This window comes from Lycorma delicatula, chromosome 11 (genome assembly GCF_047948215.1).
Source record: "Lycorma delicatula isolate Av1 chromosome 11, ASM4794821v1, whole genome shotgun sequence".
NCBI classification, from domain to species: Eukaryota; Metazoa; Arthropoda; class Insecta; order Hemiptera; family Fulgoridae; genus Lycorma; species Lycorma delicatula.
The window spans coordinates 66,055,417-66,077,494 of NC_134465.1; the positions used below are offsets into that span (position 1 = coordinate 66,055,417).

At 30.1% G+C, this 22,078-nt stretch overlaps 1 protein-coding gene across 10 annotated transcripts in view; it reads right to left on the reverse strand.

The window, feature by feature from the left end:
- The window catches only part of LOC142332405 (sodium leak channel NALCN-like), a 70,885-nt gene that overhangs the window by 33,009 nt on the left and 15,798 nt on the right, over positions 1-22,078 (reverse strand). For 3 of the 10 annotated variants that reach the window (XM_075378836.1, XM_075378835.1, XM_075378834.1), the window contains 2 exons: positions 15,747-15,989; positions 10,819-11,030 (listed from right to left, as the gene is read on the reverse strand). In XM_075378836.1, the coding sequence (XP_075234951.1) occupies positions 10,819-11,030; positions 15,747-15,788 (254 nt within the window). In that variant the 5' untranslated portion in view covers positions 15,789-15,989. Of the gene's footprint in view, positions 1-10,818; positions 11,031-15,746; positions 15,990-21,472; positions 21,494-21,613; positions 21,966-22,078 lie in introns of those variants that run through there. The other 7 variants (XM_075378840.1, XM_075378841.1, XM_075378838.1 and 4 more) reach the window with 6 other exon arrangements.

The window sequence follows — 22,078 nt, forward strand, 5'->3', positions numbered from 1 at the left end:
CATTTTTATTTTTATCAGGTTAATAAAAAAAAGAAGATATATTCAGTCAATATAAGAAGAAATTTGAATCTGTAACAAACCCTGTTAACGCATGTTTCTTCTCTTCATGTTAAGTGTTCTGGCTAAAATTTACATCAGCATCATTGTAAATAAAAATTCTAATTCTACACAAAAAGGATTATTACACGTGTTAGTGAATTAGAATGATTGCAGTATATTGAAATATAAAGAAAACCCAGTAAAATTGACTTATTAATTTTGATAATTGAGAAAAATCAATTCACTATATAGAAGGAATATAAAAATTCTTATCACTGATACGTGTTTAAATCTATGAAAAATTTATGATACATGTCATACAACTTTAACAATAATTCTATTTTTAACATATAAAAGAAAATTTAAATATTGACCGACATTATATGCTACAGAGAATTGTAAAAAAGAGTTCTTAAAAGATTACGTTAACATATTAAATCATAATTTACAGTAAATTGCAGCAAATTAAACAAAATATTAAATGGTTAAATAATTTATTTAAATTTCATATTATACTGTTAATAACAGAATGTAAAGCCTAATTAAAGCTCAATTTTTTTTGTCTCCAGTCATTTGACTGGTTTGATGCAGCTCTCCAAGATTCCCTATCTAAAGCTCAATAGTGGACTTATTGAGATCCAGACTGACCACTGATTCTTTCCAAATCAGCTGATTTGGAAGTCTAGAGTTCCACCGTTCGTCCTAGTAAAGCCAGTTATTTTTACACGGATTTGAATACTAGATCGCGGATACCGGTGTTCTTTGGTGGTTGGGTTTCAATTAACCACACATCTCAGGAATGGTCGAACTGAGAATGTACAAGACTACAGTTCATTTACACTCGCACATAATTATCATCCTCATTCATCCTCTGAAGTATTATCTGAACGGTAATTACCGGAGGCTAAACAGGAAAAAGAAAGTAAAGACTGACCACTGATGAACTTGTCATTGCAAATCAGCTGATTTTGAAGTTGAGAGTTCTAAGGTTCATATCCTGGTAAATGCAGTTACTTTTATATGGACTTGAATACTAGAGTGTGGTTACTGGTGTTCTTAGGTGGTTGGGTTTTAATTAACCACACATCTCAGGAATGGCCGACCTGAAACTGTACAAGACTACACTTCATTTACATTCACACATATTATCTTCATTCCTCCTCTGAACTAATACTTTACGGTGGTTCTGGAGGCTAAACAGAAAAAGAAAGACGTTCACTCTACAAGCTGACTACTAAATTAATTGAAACCCTACACCCTAACAGGTAGTAAAGTGGTCATAACCTAACTTTAAATCTTAGCAATTATAGGTGAATAAAACACCTTGACTTGCAGGTATAAGTACTCAAGTCCAATTTTAATGATAACAGAGGTATTTTACCCAAATGAAGTTAATGACAACTCCTTTTTGAAGATTACATTACCTAAGTCCAACAATACACTTTTTATGAGCAATGGTTTATTTTCAAAATACCTAAATGAACACTGACACTTGGCTGTAGAGGTAAAAATTAATTAAATTTATTTGGGTAGTTTTACCTCATGAAAATAAATGAATTAAAACTATCTAAATGCATTTGGGTAGTTTTATCTCTCTGAGTAAGGTGCACTGGCAGTGGTCAGTTGTTCTGTCAGTAACATATGACAATCGGGTAGTTTTACCGCTGTACGTTTTTATGAAGTTGTTTTATTTATGAGTTCAGTGCCAGTTTCTATTTAGTTTTAGCTGTGGTTTTATACGTTAAAAATGAATTGAAATGAATTAATGATGACTTTAGCTGAAAGAAGTGTGTTTAGAAAAACATTAGAAGTTAATCAAGGTAATTTATTTGATGTCAATAATATAGTAATCAGAGATGTGGTCATTTGGCAACTTCTATTATGTTTTAAATGTTGAAATAAATAATGAAAACTCCCCTGGAACAGTAATTTGGACTGATTTTACTGATCAGTAATAATTTTACTGGGGAAAATTTTTAAGCAATTGTTAATGCAGATGAAGAAATAGAGGATAATAGACTGAGGATATGTCAGCTGTAAGTTAGAGAATTGTTACAAGTCAGTCTATCATAAGTTTTTAATCACAATGAAAGACATTCAGGAAATTCAGAAAGTTTTCCACTATCATGTCTGGGTTCCTAAATAATTTCATAAGATACTGAACAAAAAATAAACATTTCAAAGTCAGGGTGTAAATTTGCTAACAGGGTTTTCCATTTTAATTCAACAAATCTACAAAAATTTTATTGCATTACTATTTTTTCCTCCTCTATGAATCATGAGACCTTGCCGTTGGTGAGGGGGCTTGAGTGCTCAGGGATACAGAGTAGCTGGACCGAAGGTGCAACCATATCGGAGAGGTATCTGTTGAGAGCCAGACTAAGGAATGATTCCTGAAAGAGGGCAGCATCTCTTTCAGTAGTTGTTAGGGGCGTGAGTCACAATGACTTAAACGGCCATATTAACATCACTCAGTCCTCTGAGTACTGCACAGCTGAAAGCAATGGAAAACTGCAACTGTTTTTTTTTTTCCAAGAAAATGTGGCTCTGCATTTTCAAAAGCAATAATGGAGGCGCCTTCCTTGGTAAAATATTCCGGAGGTAAAATAGTCCCCTGTTCGGAGCGTGGAATGTTAGAAGCTTAAAAAGGTTAGGTTGGTAGAGTAGAAAATTTAAAAAGGGAAATGGATAGGGTAAACGTGGATATAGTAGGAATTAGTGAGGTTCGGTGGGAAGAGGAAGGCGACTTTTGGTCGGGTGACTTTAGAGTAATTAACTCAGCGTCAAATAATGGGCAGGCAGGAGTAGGTTTCGTGATGAACAAGAAGATAGTGAGGAGAGTGGAGTATTTCAAGACGCATAGCGATAGAGTCATTGTAATAAGGATAAAATCAAAACCTAAACCGACAACGATTGTTAACGTCTATATGCCTACAAGCGCCCATGATGATGATGAGGTAGAATGTGTATACGAAGAGATTGATGAAGCAATTAAACACGTAAAAGGAGATGAAAATTCAATAATAGTTGGAGATTGGAAAAGGCAAGGAAGGAAATATAGTGGGTGAATACGGGCTGGGCAAAAGGAATGTAGGGGGGGAACGACTTATAGAGTTTTGCACGAAGTGTATAATTTAGTAACAGCCAACACCCAATTTAAAAATCATAATAGAAGAATATACACTTGGAAAAAGCCAGGCGATACTGCAAGGTATCAGATAGATTATATCATGGTTAAGCAAAGATTTAGAAATCAACTCGTTGACTGCAAAACTTACCCTGGAGCAGACATTGATAGCGACCATAATTTGGTGATAATGAAATGTAGATTGGGGTTTAAAAACCTGAAGAAAAGTTGTCAGATGAATCGGTGGAATTTAGAGAAGCTTGAGGAAGAGGAGGTAAAGAAGATTTTTGAGGAGGATATCGCAAGAGGTCTGAGTAAAAAAGATAAGGTAGAAAAGGTAGAAGAAGAATGGGAGAATGTTAAAAAGGAAATTCTTAAATCAGCAGAAGCAAACTTAGGCAGAATAAAGAGAACTGGTAGAAAACCTTGGGTTTCAGACGATATATTGTAGCTGATGGATGAACGTAGAAAATATAAGAATGCTAGTGATGAAGAAAGTAAAAGGAACTATCGGCAATTAAGAAATGCTATAAACAGGAACTGCAAACTGGCCAAAGAAGAGTGGATTAAAGAAAAGTGTTCAGAAGTGGAAAGAGAAATGAACATTGGTAAAATAGACGGAGCATACAGGAAAGTTAAGGAAAATTTTGGGGTACATAAATTAAAATCTAATAATGTGTTAAACAAACATGATACACCAATATATAATACGAAAGGTAAAGTCGATAGATGGGTGGAATATATTGAAGAGTTATACGGAGGAAATGAATTAGAAAATGGTGTTATAGAGGAAGAAGAGGAAGTTGAGGAGGATGAAATGGGAGAAACAATACTGAGATCTGAATTTAAGAGAGCATTAAAAGATTTAAATGGCAGAAAGGCTCCTGGAATAGACGGAATACCTGTAGAATTACTGCGCAGTGCAGGTGAGGAAGCGATTGATAGATTATACAAACTGGTGTGTAATATTTATGAAAATGGGGAATTTCCATCAGACTTCAAAAAAAGTGTTATAGTTATGATACCAAAGAAAGCAGGGGCAGATAAATGTGAAGAATACAGAACAATTAGTTTAACTAGTCATGCATCAAAAATCTTAACTAGAATTTTATACAGAAGAATTGAGAGGAGAGTGGAAGAATTGAGAGGAGAGTGGAAGAAGTGTTAGGAGAAGACCAATTTGGTTTCAGGAAAAATATAGGGACAAGGGAAGCAATTTTAGGCCTCAGATTAATAGTAGAAGGAAGATTAAAGAAAAACAAACCAACATACTTGGGGTTTATAGACCTAGAAAAGGCTTTCGATAACGTAGACTGGAATAAAATGTTCAGCATTTAAAAAAAATTAGGGTTCAAATACAGAGATAGAAGAACAATTGCTAACATGTACAGGAACCAAACAGCAACAATAACAATTGAAGAACATAAGAAAGAAGCCCTAATAAGAAAGGGAGTCCAACAAGGATGTTCCCTATCTCCGTTACTTTTTAATCTTTACATGGAACTAGCAGTTAATGATGTTAAAGGACAATTTAGATTCGGAGTAACAGTACAAGGTGAAAAGATAAAGATGCTACGATTTGCTGATGATATAGTATTTCTAGCCGAGAGTAAAAAGGATTTAGAAGAAACAATGAACGGCATAGATGAAGTCCTACGCAAGAACTATCGCATGAAAATAAACAAGAACAAAACAAAAGTAATGAAATGTAGTAGAAATAACAAAGATGGACCGCTGAATGTGAAAATAGGAGGAGAAAAGATTATGGAGGTAGAAGAATTTTGTTATTTGGGAAGTAAAATTACTAAAGATAGACGAAGCAGGAGCGATATAAAATGCCGAATAGCACAAGCTAAACGAGCCTTCAGTAAGAAATATAATTTGTTTACATCAAAAATTAATTTAAATGTCAGGAAAAGATTTTTGAAAGTGTATGTTTGGAGTGTCGCTTTATATGGAAGTGAAACTTGGACGATCGGAGTATATGAGAAGAAAAGATTAGAAGCTTTTGAAATGTGGTGCTATAGGAGAATGTTAAAAATCAGATGGGTGGATAAAGTGACAAATGAAGAGGTATTGCGGCAAATAGATGAAGAAAGAAGCATTTGGAAAAATATAGTTAAAAGAAGAGACAGACTTATAGGCCACATACTAAGGCATCCTGGAATAGTCGCTTTAATATTGGTGGGACAGGTAGAAGGAAAAAAATTGTAGGATGTAGGGGGTATACCGAAATGAAACGAATCTTGGAGAGCTGCATCAAACCAGTCAAATGCTGAAGACAAAAAAAAGACCAGTATGATTCATATTTACTAAAACCAAAACTATTTTTTTTTCTTTTTTTGTAGTATAAGAATATATTGAGTTTTACGTGATTTTCACAGTCAGCTCAATAACGTCAGATAACCTAGAAAAACTGTGCACAGCCCATCAACTTTAAATATGAGCTACAAAAAAGATTTAGGCCTCAACAGATGAAACTAACTTAATTTATTTTCATCTGTTAAAAAATTTATATGCTTAAGACCAAGCAGATATACAATATAGACAAAGTAGATGACCAATACAGTTGGATCATCTACAATAACAAGTAATTTTTATTCTTTTTCTAGGGAAATATTTTATCACCACATACAGGTATAGTAATATCACACTGGCTTTTTCTGGGATTAGTATACATAATATTCCTTTTGCTGACATTACAAAAATATTGATTTAATTTTTTTAATTTATAAATTAATTATAGATATTTAAGTAATTGTTCAAAATAATTTTAAATATTTTTTGTAAAATTCACATACATATATTTTTAAAATGATGCTAATAAAAACATTAAGAAGTATACACACATTCTACATTCAAATAATAAAAATAGATTCATTGCAATAAGACAAAACTCTTGCAATAAAAGAAATGTGTAGTATATGTAAAATGTGTGTGTATGATCAAACAACAAATGTGTCGTTGAACTACAGCATTCTTGAAAATTATTAATATGAGAGATGGTTAATGTGTCTAAAACAATATGCAATAACTGAATTATTAAGAGCGGAAAAAGTGAATGTTAGTGACTTTCATTGTTGTCTAAAAGCAGTTTATGATGATGAAACTATTCTATATAGGTTCTATAGAGGTTCTATTGAAGAGGTGTGTAATAAAGTTTTGTGCATCAGACGCTGGTAAAGAAAATATTGAGGATAAGTTGCAGTGGTCGATGGTGGATCAATTTCTATGACTGATGAAAAGCACCAAAAGAAGGTGGATGAATGAATTTCAAAATGACCATCGCCATCCAAATAAGCATATCCAAAGAAAGAAAACACATTATTCCACAACTGGGCTGTGTAAAATCCTTTCGTGGTGAGTGACATGCAGTCACAGAAAGGAACAAACTACAATGAAGGAATATTGTGATGATGAAGGGAACTTCCTTTTTAATATTGCGACAGGACACAAAACTGAATGATCATTACAACCCAGAAAAAACTGTACAACACTGAACACAAGCAATACGGTTCTTTGTAACAAAAACAATTCAAAATACAACCCTCTGTAAAAAAATTCTTTTGATAGTATTCTGGGATTCCAACCAAATGTATGCGACTGACACCTTGAAGCTGGGTTGACTAAATTGTGTACGATATATACAAATGTTAAAACATCTTAGGAGATGAGTATGTCTTGTTTGACAATCTAGAGCCAAGAACTCTGCAGCACAATAATACTTGAACATACATATTGCAGCAAATGCCAAGGCTTTTGAAAAATTGAAATCGGAACCATTTCCACACCCTTTATACTAGCCAGACTTGGTGCCCGGCAATTTTCAATTTTTCTACAATTAAAAGGGATATTAAGGATATTTTACCATGTTTGATGTACTGAATGACACAGTGAGGTTGTGGATCAAGAAAAGACTGCCAGTATTCATCACTGATGGAATGAGAAAACTGTTTCGCTATTGGAAGAAATGTATAGGCTGTAAATGGTACTATTTGGAATGTTAAGTTTTTGTAGCAAATAAAATATACTTTTATGCCATATTTTTTTCAGATGACTATCTCTTTTTGTTCATGAGTTATGAATGACTATTCATTAAATATCAGCCTTCCTGGTATGCTGTGTAATAATATAATGCAGTTATCGACTATAATGCAACATTCTGTAAAATTGTGAAACCCTTTACCAAAAATGCTGATGTTTTGTGATCTTTACTTTGAAGAATTTACTGTTCATTACAACTGTTCTGTTCTGTCAAAATCTTGAAATCTACTGGCTATATAAAAGAAATGTGGTGTTGTAAAACTGGTTTGTATAGTCGAAAATTTAATTTGAGTGACAGGACACATGGTACTCTGTACATCATGCTTGTTACTTGAGCTGTTTGAATCAGTGATCAGGAGATTTTATGTAAAGATCTACACTTCCACATCAATAAAGTTTGCATTAGTCACTACTAGACAAGACTATGATAACAAAGTTAATTTTTGTTAGACATTTTGTTGTTAATTAACTAAAATCAAAACTAGGTAAATAATTTATTAAAGAGTGATGGAACTAATTTTCATTTGCAATGTTTATTAATAAACAAATTTTCTGATAATGATTTCCCTCAGCAAAGACAATATTCTATAAATGAATTCTTCCATTTCAAAGAAACTAAGTGGTTACAATCTGTGGTAGCAATTATTGAACTTAATATTTTTGAAGATTATGAAGAAAAGTGCTGTGACTGGTATTAGAGTGCTTTATGTTCATATGTTACAATATCTTTTTAATTCTTAATTTATTCAGCAACAAGTAGAAAAAAGATTTTTTTCAGTAAGATGGTGCTATGAGCCACACTGTATGAGTTTCCAAGGCAACTCGGCAGAATCTTTTCCTAGCAGAATTATCTCTTAGTAAAGGAATACAATGTCTCTTGACCTTTTACAATGTGCATTCTTGGGGGAATGGGGGACCCTTTAAACAGGTCGGGTAACAACATTTCTAGCATATTTTGCCAAATAAGCCAAAATATCCTTTTGATAAGGAATGTCAGAGCATTCATTATCAATAAGCAGATCAAGAACCCATGAATTGTTGACAACCATTTCTAACTGCTCCCTTTTCTCCTAAAATTCTGTATTACAGTTAAATTAAATTCTTATTTATTTGTAAATATTATAAAATAAACTACTGATAAACATAAAAGAAATGTAAAAGCAATTGATGTGGCCTTGGTGGTGGAGTGGCTACTGTGCTATTTTCAGTTGAATGCTGTTTTTCCCTGGCTGATTCCCAATGATTGTGCTTTGGTTTCATTGTCATTTATGGAATGTAAAAAAAATTTTCTGTCATTTCACAGATTCAAAAGTTTCCAATGAGCAAAAATGTCCTTTTGCTTTTTAACAGCTGAAACAAAATTTGTCATAATGTGATATAATTTAGTTTAAGTTTAAAAAATTTGCGCTTCTTTAGACATTTCATGGAGAGCTAGATATTTTAGGAACAATCGTCACCAACAGCTTTCCCTGATAGTATGACCTAATTCTTTGATTGGGATATTATTGGTAGTTGACATTGTTTCTGCTTAGCTTGAGGGAACTAATTCACTGAGTATGATTCACATTTCTCCCTGAATGTAAATAGAAATTTTTATAAATAAAAGTATACACATATTAAAAATGAGATCGATAAAATAATTAAAATGTTTACATTCTCTGGATGTTAAAATAAAAAGTTTGTTGATTTTTATTAGAAAGGTCAAAGCTGTAAGCAAACTTAAATCACATTTTATAGCTAAGTGAAAAAAATAAATTTATTTTCATATGGGAGACTTTTTTAACATCTTTTCAGAAAATTTTTTAACCTATTTTTTGATTTTGTCTTAAAGCCAATTTCATTTCTATGATTTTAAGTAATAATTTATCATTTTCTGCTCCATCACTTACATAAATGATGCTAGATTTTTATACATTTTCTAGGTATGTAACAATTATTTTACATGGAAGTGGTTGATTTTTATAATCCAGTTTGATGTTTCTGAGATAAAAAACCTTTTTGCTTTTATAAATATAAAGAGTAATGAAAAACGTTTAAATCTATTGCTGATTTAACAATAAGTCAGAAAGAAACCGATGAATTTTTGTCAATCTATGCACATATTAAGTATAATTTAGTGATAATGACTGAGGATGATATTATGAAAAATATATTGTCACAGTTTGATTTTTATAACCATTTAGTTATACATTAATTGAGAGAAATTAAAATAGGGGAGGTATAATTATTTTTATTGATGAAAAAAGTTTTAATTTTTATAATCATTTTATTTATCTTGAGGATATATTGGGAATGTTACTGATGCAGCTATTATTTTTAATATAGATATATTATTAATAGAGTGGCTGCTAATAGTGAAAATGCATGCTTTTCACTCTACTTGATAACAAATCCTTCTGACTTTATTTCTGAAATTAAATTATTTTTAAAAAAATTATGGACAGTTTTGAAAATCAGAAGTAATTTGGTGACATGAGTAATGATTTAAATAAAGAGATTTATTATAAGTTTAAAAAAGAGATTTTGTATTTTTCAAATTAGAGCAATGTATTAGTGTGTTTACAAAGAAACAGTTTCTTGGAGGTAATTTAGTACCATTATAATCATATACTTATTATATCAATTATATTTTACTCAAAGCAATTCATTTTACAGTGAATATCTGATCATTATCTAGTCAGCCCAGTTTACAATCGGCAAACTGTAATTTGTACAGACTAGTTTATTACATGATTAATAAAGAATATTGTTATTGTTTATTGACATTTGCCTTTTTAATTATTTTAAAATTCAGGAATTATAATTTAACAACTAAAAGATTAACTTAAACAAATTTTAATAGGATTTTTTTTTAAACAAAATAATAAATATAAGAAGGGATTAATGATTTCAGACATCATGGTGATGATTAAAGAATGGGATTTGTTATTTTAATAATGTAAACTGTCACCAAGGTATAAAATAAATCAGTTACGAGGTTGATTTCTCTAAGATAATTGATGTTCATTACATATCCAATTTCTGTTGTGAACAGAATGAATGTGTCGCAGGACTGAATATCACATGCACTTCAATGGGCTTGGCAATATCGATATGCAACCACATACTTCTTAATGAAGAAAATTAAAAAAAAACAACTCTACTTCACACTTTTCCTGCGCGACAAGGAGTGGTTATATAATTCTTGAAAATAACTCAGCGACTCATGTTAAGTGTACAATCATTACAGTTACAGCACTTCACATACATACACACAAAAATTCTGTAGTTATTTATCTCAGCAGAAAAACAACAAAATGCACTTCAAACTAAAATTAAATAAAACTGTTCTAAGGGGAATACTTACACAAAATATTCCAAAAATTTAAAAGATAATTGAAACTTGTGAATACAAGGTTTAAAATTACAACATGCTATATCTTTGCAATACTATTTATTTACTTTGTATTATTACAGTACATCCATTCACTTATCATATAATTACTTAACGGTGTTTTGTACATTAAAACTTTCACTAAAAACTTTAGTTGGTAAAATTAAATAAAATTATAAAATAATTTTAAAATATGTAAAATAACAATAAGAAAAATTTAATTAATCAAACTAACCAGATACGAGGAACAAGCATAGAAGGATAAGTTTCATTAGCACCTGGTTGCAACTTCATCTTAGTAACAACAAATACTCTACAGACAAAAACTCCAACATAATCTTCACGGCGGGTTATTGTAGGATCATTACATCGAGCAAGTCTGCCACCAAATAGTTGTACTCCATAGCTTGCAAATACAAACATTAAGACAATCAGAAGAATCGATACCTGTAAACAACAAATTCATAAATCCTGATTAATTAGGAATAGTAAAAGTTCTTTAGTGGCTTTAGTAATTCATACCGGCAAATGTAATACAGCAAAAAAGGAAAATTATAAACCGCATAGAGATTTGTAACAGAATCTTGTAAAGACAAACTATAATCTAATTTTAGTTTTCTAATCTCACGATTCAAAAACTTCAGTTATTGAAGTTATAATTACAGTTTCTGATCTCATGATGACATGAATTCAAAATCATTTAAAACTTGATTTGATAAAACACTAAAATATCTTGTAAGGTGCTGTGATCATTCTGGAAATGTTTGCCATCATTTCTGCAGAATTGAAATAACTCCTTTTACTAATCAACCAAAAAATAAAAGACTGGATAAGTTATAAAATGCAGATCAAAATTTAACACATACATTTGAGCTATGGACATTGTCATATCATTGTGCACTTAATGCTTTAGAAATGGTTGGAACAAAAATAAAAATTTTATCAGAAAAAATATTTAAACCTTTAAAATTTATGAGCAAGTTATAATTTATATTATGATTAAGATAGGGAAAAAGATATGCAGGAATTAGGTATTGTATTGAAATGATGACGGTATGGCACAGTGAAATGCAAGCAGTACTTTAGGTGTTTCTTCTGGATAATAATAATGCCCTGCACAAAATCCAAACCCATGTCTGTGCAGTTACACCTATGCACACGTCTGTGGTGGGCAATAACATGGTACTTTGCTATTTTCACTTATGTCGGTCAACAGGCCAATGGTATTGCTCAGGAGCTTCCTGTGGAGAATGGGACCGGTAGTCCTGAACAGTTTGAGCCGATTGCAGTTGTGCTTCTGTTTCACTGCCTGCAGTGGGGAGCAGGAAGAATGACAATGATCTGTTTTGCTAATGTCGAGGAGAGTGTGGATGGCGAAAGCTTATCCCCCTTCCTGATGGTGGAAACCGGGTTGGGGGTGAGTTGATGTGAACTTGTTCTGCTGAAGTCTTTTGCTGCTCAACCTGAGTCAGACACTTCGGCTCTTTATCTGCAAAGAGCCAGGGATTGTCCCACGGGTAAGAGTATTGGAGTCCTATGTCCAGGCCCTGGGATACCGGTATACCGGGTCAGGCAGTACAAGGAAGCTCAGTGATTCGGGGCATGCTAAACCACCTCTCCACCCACATTTTGTGACATCTTAACTGGCAAATCTTCATGTATGAAAATTTCTATTTCTACACATTTTGTGGCAGAGGGTCCACATAAAAACCTTTGTTCAGGAGGGCCTTTGTCTTCACAAGTGAAGCAAAGAGAAAGTGTTGAATTCAGTGGTATCGAAAAGACAGACTGAACTAAGTTTCAACCGAAGAGCTGTGGATGAATTCCAAATATTTTGTGATGGAAAGGAAAGAAGGGATTTTTCTAGAATCAGTCCTTCTGTAATTACTCAAGGGATCATATGGAAGCAGCCAGAGGTAAAGGAGAAAAGAAAGACTGTTGCAGGACTATTTGTTGAAACTGTCAATGACAAAAAATCATCACAGCTACTCAAAACCAAGAAGATTGGAATCATCAACATTGAGGTTGTACTGTACGGTATGCTAATTACCTCAAAGAATGTGTGCAGGGACTTACTAAACTACTGAACAGAAAATTATGTTCAAACAGTAGTATATTTTATATGTTAAGGTTTATTTACTTTTGTACTTTTTAGTGTTGTAAATTTAAAAAAAAGAAATGAACCGCTATTTGACAATTTAACTTATTTAATGAACATAGTTTATGTAAAAGATATTTACTTCCAATTCCTAATACAGAATGAGTAATTTTTACAATAATTATCTATTTTCAGAATATAGATATTTAATTCCATTTATAACTCACTGTCTTTATAATTATGACAAAATAATAATGTAAAATGCTTCCTAAAAAACATAACAAACCTCACTCCAAGCAGCGGTTCCTTAGTTAAACTACCTATCTTAGTTAAACTAATTATCTAATAAGAATTAAATGTCATTACAAGAAAATAAGAGTACAAGACGTGTTATACATTATTTAGCCAAAAATATTAAATCAGTTTTTTTGTATTAAAGTGATGTTAAATATTACAGCTCTCAAAAAGATATAAGTGACGATGCTGATTCAGATAAAGTGAGATTATAATAATTTAAGAATGTCCAGTTCTACCACCAAGATCATTTTTACTATCAGTTGTTTATTTTAGTATATCTTCTAAGAAACACTATAAAAAAACTACAAAATATGCGCATTTTTAAAAATAAAATTCTCCACAAATTCTCTTATTTCTTAAAGGAATGAATTATAATAATTAAATTACCTCTATTGAGTAGTAGCATCTCTGCCTTTCATTTTAAAAGTTTTGTTCACTCATATGTTTTGTTTTTTTTTTTTACAAATATTTATTCATATTTCAATAAATATTTACATTTACCTTTCAATAAAGTTATCTTTAGTTTGAAATTACAATTTTTATTATAAGAAATATATTTAGTTTTTTTTTCAGTGATTTTTATACACAATTACATTACCACCTAATACATGCAAGGTGTATCACAAAGATCTCCTGGGACTTTCACACCTGTTCTACTTGCAAAAATAATGAAAAAAGTACACAAATATATGTGTTAAAATGTTTTGTTCGTGAGTAAGGGTTAGTCAAAGATTTTGCTCGGATTTCAGCTATCCCGGTGAAATGAGTTTGAGTGAATTTGTTGAGGAATTAACTGTCGCATTATGGATGCAGCTGAGCAACTAAAGGACAACCCTGAAAAACTAAAAAGAGCAACAAAAGCAAGAAATGTGTTGAAAATGACAGGGTAATTTTTGAATATTTTTTATAAACTTGTGTATACATAATTCACTTTTCTTTGTTTATTCAACTTATCTTACAACATTTTTATTCAGAATTAAATTTTCTACAGGTTTTGTTTAAAAGTTTTATGTGTTTATTACCCATTTAAAACGGTTACTGTCAAATATAAAAAAACAGGATTTTTTATTCTAATTAATGGTTTTCACCCCATATTTCTCAAAAACTACTGCAGGTATGGTTCTGGGGCATATTTTATTTTATTTTTTGGGTCAAAAAACATAAGAAATCACTATTTCTGTCCCTTAATTAACATCCCAAAAATTTCAGTATGACCTCATTTACCAGGGTAGCTGAATTCTGAGTATCTTTCATTAACCATAACTCGCAAACAAAGTATTTTAGAACTTATGTTTACATGAACTTTTTTCATTATTTTCACAAGTAGAATAGGTTATCATAGTCCAGGGAGAACTTAGTCATAGATCCTGTATACGTTACTCTGGTTAATCTAGTTCTGATCAATTTGATTATTTATATATATATATATATATATATATATATATATATATATATATATAGAGAGAGAGAGAGAGAGAGAGAGAGAGTGCATGTTATTATCATTTAACAAAAAATACAATAAATTAAATTCAACAATGTAAATGTGAACTAAAAAATATTTTTTAACACTTTTTAATAAATTACAATGAGCACTAGGGGTTAAGGAATAATTAACAAAGTAAACACAATATTTTTCTGACTTTTAAGGTACAACTGTGTGTCAAATGTACCTCAAATACCAGGTAAACAGTACTTAATTGTATAATTATTTATAAGTGACTTTTTTCTAAAGGAACAAGAAATATACAAAATAACAAAAAAATAAAACAACTTCCAAAAAATACTTGTAAAATTTAATAACACTTCAATTTTGACTTTTTAAAATCAGCAACAAATTAAAAATAAATTATCTATAAATGACAAAAAATTAATTTAGTCATAAATTTAGAGTGTAAAAAATTGAAGAAGAAATGAAAAAGTATTATTTTTATGTAGCATATATTATTTTTCATTAAGTATTATACTATTTTAAAACAGTTTTACGGATTAGATTTATTATTTCTAAAATGTTTAGTCTACATCTCCTAATTTCATTATTATTTAAACTGTGAAAGGTCTACAAAAAGAATGCATGCTTTTTGTAGGCTCACCTCAAAAGACATACATGTAGAAGCCAAAAAACTTGAATACGGATAAAACTAGAAAAAGAAATGTAGAGAAAAACAGCATTAAGTAATTACTAATGAGAGTAAGGTAAAGTTGTATGTACGTATTATTTTTTTACCTCAATCTTGTCAAATAATTTTCTTGACATTCTGTATAAAAATACTATGAATATCAGGATGACTTCAACTTACATATTATCAAGTTTTAACAATCCAATACTAAAAGCGATGACAACAAATAAAGAGTAATTTAAAGGTGTTTATGAAAGTAATATAATTTCTTATTTTAAAACAAATCATTTAGAAAATCTTCAATACTTACAGGGATACTTACAGAGAAATTTCTAGAAAAAAAAATCATTACAAGCAATCCATTATATGAAGATCAAGGCTTGTATGCAGAGAAAATAAAGTTACATAGAAATAGAGTTGAAAAATTCCTATTTTTTCAAAAGTTGGTTAAATAATAGTTATAATCCTGAAAATGTTTTAACTTCTATAGCATTAACCATACAGCAAAAATGAAAATAAAATGCATACAATATCACTACTTCTATAAGAATCCTGGCAATCTATAAGGGCATTTCATTTTATACATTGTCAAGCAAGTAGTACAGACAACCTGAAAATCAAGAAGATTTTAATAAAGAAGAATTTACTTACAACATAAATAAATACATCCAATATAGATGCAACATCATTCATATAAGCTTTTGGTGTAAATCAGCTAATATTTTTAAGGCAAGTTCCAAACTCATAAAAATGACGAACCCATATTCTGCAATTTGTAAAACAGGAGTTGACATCACTCTATAATCAGATGTCTCAAACATCATTTAAATACATGAAAGAGTGGTTACACATATCATAACCCGGTCCAGATATGTGACTAAACTGAGAAAATTGCTGTAAAAAAGAAGAAATTATCAAAATGATAAAAATAAGAAGCAAAAAGATATCTATCGCTCTTTCTATTAAAAAAAATCAAACTATTTTGCAACTTATTTCTAGCAGCAAGCTAAAATCTTAATGTTCACTGGTTTGGCCTTATGTACAAAATTTTCCTACAAGGTATAACAAAGCTGTAATAGCAAGGCACTTTCCCCTCTACTTAGAGTAATAGCCAAAGCCATTTATCGTAGTGTAGGGCACGATTGCTTAATTTTCAGTTTGACATTGACGAGTTCAATTCAAAGTACAAATGAAAGTTAAAAACATAAGCTGCAGTACAATGATTGTACATGCGTAATGTGCAATGCCACATTAAAAATTTTTTTTGTGTAATTTTTTATACTGTACCGTAAAATTTTTAAATAAATTCATTCATCGGTTATTTATCGAAAATGTACAAATTGTTTGTACATTGTTTTTTTGTTGCTTGTATAAATTTTTTTTATAAGCATCAATTTGCATTCATTAATGTTTCTGTAAACAAATTCATGGCTGTCTCACTGCTAGCTACAAACATTTGAAATAGTCTAAACATATTAATCATCGAGCTTGGTCTTACTTCCTTCCAATTAATTGTTGGTTTCTTAAAATTGAATTATGTATGAGTCATTTGTTTAGCGGTAATCACCTTTACCAACAAAAGCAAACATTTTAATCCACCAATAAAAACAAAGAAACATATTCTGTATAGTATAGAAAACACTAAGCACAGTCATTACTTTAAATCATGTGAATTTAAGTAAAAATTATTATGAGAATAAGTTTTTACACATTCATTTTTATTTTATTATTTTTGGTTTTATTTATTTGATTTACATTATGCATATTTGTATAATACCGGATATATTTCAGTGTTTTTTATCATTAGCAGTTTTACATTTGTAGTTATGGAAATTCCAAAACAGGTAGTCATAAAGTTTAACTTAGCCAGATTTGTGATGTCATTTTCATTGTTCATTCTTTTATGAAAAAAGAAGGTTCATGGTAACTAACAAAAGTTCAGGAAACAACAGAAGTTTCTCGCTGTAGTGTTCTGCGAATAATTGAGGAAATACCTCAATTATTCGCAGAAAAAAAAGGCAGCATCCGCTAGTGGATTTTCTATTCCAAACAAAAAACATTTACAAAATAAACTAAAAACAGAAATTGATAACTTTGACAAGTGTGTTATTAGATGAACTATAAATGAATTTAATGTTTCACAAAGTACACAATCTATTATAAAAAGTTTATTAACAGTGGTAAAGAACAAAATACACTTCAAGGGTGGAAAATTGGCTTTGCGGGAAGTTAATAAGACAATTAAGATTTAGATGGAAAAAGATGTGTAATAATAGAAGATTTTTAATAAGAAAAAAAAAATGATGTTTAGGAGAAACAAATATTATACCTACGAACATTAGAAAAACACAGAGCTGAAGTATGGCCAGTCATTTTTACGGATGAAACGTATGTGCATTCAACACACACAAGGCCATATTGTAGGACGAATGATTCTGATGAAGCATCTGGCTTACTTGTTCTGATTTCAAAGGTCAAAGAGTAATTATCATTCATGCTGGGGGGGAAAATGCTTTTGTAAAAGATGAGTTATTGATTTTCAAATCTGAACAAACGTGTGGCGATTACCATGATAGTAAGAATTATAGAAATTATAAAAAATGGGTTACAAATCAACTCATAAAAAATTTATAAACTTAAACAACATTTTGTGTTAAGTCATTGATTATGCACCATATCACAATCTGGAGTTGAATGGTGCACCGAAATCAACCTCTGAGAAATGACTGAATGGTTACTGAAAAGAACTATTGTTCGATGAAAACCTGTTAAAACCCAAGCTATATAAATTAATTTCAGCCGCTAAATCATGATTTAAAATGTATAAAATAGATGCTTTATTTGCTGAAAAGGGTCACAGTGTATTACGGCTTCCACCGTATCATCTGCATCTCAATCTGACTGTGATGAAATGGGCTGATATAAAAAATTATGTTGTTGATAAAAATGTGACTTTCAAATTGGATGATTATATAGAATTAGTACAAGGTAAAATAGGTGTAATTAATAAAGATGACTGGATGCAAAAATGTCAGCTTGTGCAACAATTAGAAAAAAATTATTAGACTGATCATGTGATTGACCAGGTATCGGAAATTATACTGAACACAGCAAACAATTGTGAAAACCATACAGATAGTAATAGTGAAAGTGAATTCAGTGACAATGATGTTACAGTAATTATGGTAAGTAAATAATGTTACGTTTAATGTTTTTTGCATAGGTTAGTACACTGATTCCTGCCATGAATAAGTTCTTCCATGCATTTGTTGTGTACCTCCCAGAGCTGTACATCTACTTCCCCCTGCAAGCACCTTGCTACAACTGTTCAGCTATAGATTTAAAAATGAAGTACATATTTAAAAAAAAATTATTTTCCTCAAAGAATCTGACAGAAAATTAAATTATTTATATGAAATATGTTAAATCATTCATTTATTTTACTATTAAAGGTTTTGTTTTGTTCTTTTTCAGTTAAAATTATAAAACTAGAAAGATTTAAAACTGAGAATTCACTGCTCTGTCTTCTTTTTATAACTGCATTTGTCAAAATTTTCTGAAAATAGATTCGGTCATAATTACGGTATTAAAAGTTTTTTTTGAAAAAATAAAATTTTTATGACTTTTAGCATTTTATATATTTTAATATTTTACAGGTTGTATCATAAAGTTCTTCCAGGACTTTCATAACCTTTTCTACTCATGAAAGTATTGGAAAAAGTTCATATAAACATGTCCTAAAATACTTTGTTAGTGAGTTATGGCTAGTGAAAGATTTTGCTCGGATTTCAGCTACCCTGGTGAGATGGGGTCCTACTGGAATTTTTAGGGCATTAATTAAGGGTCAGAGTTAATGAATTCTTATGCTTTTTGATCTGAAAAATCAAATAAAATAGGTCCCAGAACCATACCTGCAATACATTTTGAGAAATCTGGGGTGAAAACCAATAAACAGGGGTGAAAAACCCTGCTCTTTATGTTTTGATGTATGATAACTTTGTTAAATGGGTAATAAAGACATAAAACTTTTAAACAAATGTTTCAGACAATTTAATTCTGAACAAAATGGTGTAAGATAGGTTGAATAAAAAAGAAGAAAGTTAGAAAAATTACAGTACTAGAGTACTGTATAATTTTTGTGAAGAAGACCGCATCACACATTGATATTAAATCAGTGTTGAAAATTGCCTCCATCACTTCATGAGTATTTATGATATGTATGAGTGTAAATAAAGTGTAGTCTTGTACATTCTCAGTTCGACTATTCCTGAGATGTGTGGTTAATTGAAACCCATCCACCAAAGAACAGCGGTATCCACGATCTAGTATTCAAATCCATGTAAAAATAACTGACTTTACTAGGACATGAACGCTGGAACCCTCGACTTCCAAATCAGCTGATTTGGGAAGATGCGTTCACAACTAGACCAACCTGGTGGGTTATTTCATATTCTACTACAGCATTATCATTACACACACCCAAAATGAATACTATATCAGCATATTCTTCTGTTGTAAATAAACATGACATTACTTCAATGGCAGAGATCATATTTAAACTAACACTCACAGAAACCCTTCTCTAACAACAGCACAGTTCACAGTACCTGGTAATATTTAATGTACCTAACAGAATGATTTAAACACTAATACAGTATTGCGCATTGTTGATCAGCTGCTGTTACTGACAAGTTTGAAATAATTTTTCATTTATTTTATTTCTGTCATTAATAAAAAAATTATTATATAAGGAATTTTTATTTTACAACTGTTGTGTAATTTCCAGTTTTTTAAATATTTTAACAGTAAGTTTTGTTTTTACAAAACCTTTTTTTCAGATCTCCAAAAAAGATTTGGTTTTTTTTCATTAAATAAGTACATTCTAATAAATGTAGTAACATACTGTTTCTAAATAAAATTCAAATTTTTATAACTTTTCATTGTTTTATTCAACTTATCTTAGACAATTTTCTTCAGAATTAAATTTTCTACAAGTTTTGTTTGTTTATTGCCAATTTAACAAAGTTATTATACATCAAACATAAAAAACAGGGTTTTTTATCCTAATTTATTGTTTTCCCCCAGATTTCTCAAAATCTACTCCAGATAATTTTGGGAATATTTTATTTAATCTTCAGGTCAAAAACCATACAAAACCCCTAATTTTGTCCTTTCATTAACATCCTAAATGTTTCATTACGATCTCATTTCACTGGGATAGCTGAAATCAGAATGGAATCTTTCACTAGTCATAACTCGCAAACTAAGCATTTTAGCACATATGTACTTTTTCCATTATTTTAACATGTACATATATTATGAAAGTCCTGAAGGAATTTGTGATACACTTGTATTCACAAATATTTTGAGAATATACAAATTTTCAGTACATCAAAACATATTTCATTTATATTTCCTCAATAAATGGCAATTTAAAAAAAAATCAGCCAGAAAATTCTTGTTAAGGAGAAACTGGTTTAACCAGGTAATGTCATTATTTATTTCACAAAAATTAATTAAGCAACAAAAAAGAAAAGTACCTTCATAAAAGTGAAGTTTTTTTTCATTAAATAATAATGAAAACTGTTCACTTATTTATTTGTAAAAGCACATACAATATCACCAAAAGACCTTCCTTTACAAATTAAAAAACCATTAATATTCATCTAATTAGTGAAAATAAGTTGAGAAGAAATTAAAAGGCATTACCCATTTATGTACAGTTGGCTATTATATTCTTTAGCTAACACATACAGGTGAATTTTAAAAGTCGGTTTCATTTATTATATTGTAGAATTGTACATTATCACAGTTAATAAAAAATAAAAATGAAAAAAAAAATCAGAACAAAAATTTTGGTTAAATTTTTGTTGAACAAAATGTTAATAAAATTGAACATGTAACATAAAAGCTGACCGTTTTGATCTGCGGAACACATCAAGGCAAGTTTCAAAAAAGTGAGAAAATATTTCTAAAGTATTTCATACTTAACAATAAAGGCAATTTACCTTTCTAAAATAGATAGCTAATTTATTAATTACCAAATGCAGACACAAGCAGATTTTGTTATTAACAGAAACCTAAATTTTTTAAAACAAAAACTGAACTTCAATAAAATATTGATACCCAAAATAATAAGTAGCAATTATTAGAGCACATTTAAAAGAAATAGTAATGCATAAATAAAACATTTGGTCTACATGCAAACCATCTTCTAGTGTATAGGTACTTCTTGAAAGCAAATTATTTTTATCATGTATGTTTAAAAAGTAATCTGAATCAATTTTATTTAATTTAAATTAAAATAACAAGAATTATAATATGTATGTAAGCTAAAAATAATTTTTTAAAGCCTTACAAAGTGTGCGAACATTTACCTCGTTAAATTCCCATAATTCCTGCTAAGTTAACCTTACAATTAATATTAACATGCATGCAAATCACATTATTTAATTGTGTACTATTTTTCTTAATGTAAAATAGTTTTTCTTAATGTAAAAATTACTGAAAGAACTTACCTAGTTTACATGTAGAATTCTTTTCTAGACGGTTGTTTAAATTCGTATAAAATACTCCTAACAGACAGAATAGGTTAAACACAAATAATCAAGTAAACAAAATTTGATGCGGTTTTAAAAACGCCACAAGAGATCATAGACAAATAAATACTATTTACCCTACATGACAACGATATTCAATAATAACACTAATATTAGTTATCAGAAAGAAAATACAGAATTAGATAATATACTATGTAAGTTTTGTTTATTTTCACAAGATCACTTTATATAATGAAAGCAACTAATATTATTATAAACAAATGTAATTTTTCATCAACGTAACACATTTTGATACATCAGTTGTTTTGACGAATTCGCGGCGCGAACCAAGTGGAGGACGAGATAGATGTACTCACAGCAATTACACTTTTTCCATTCTCTGAACGCATTTAAAAATGAATTTTTTAATTTTAATTAATTGAA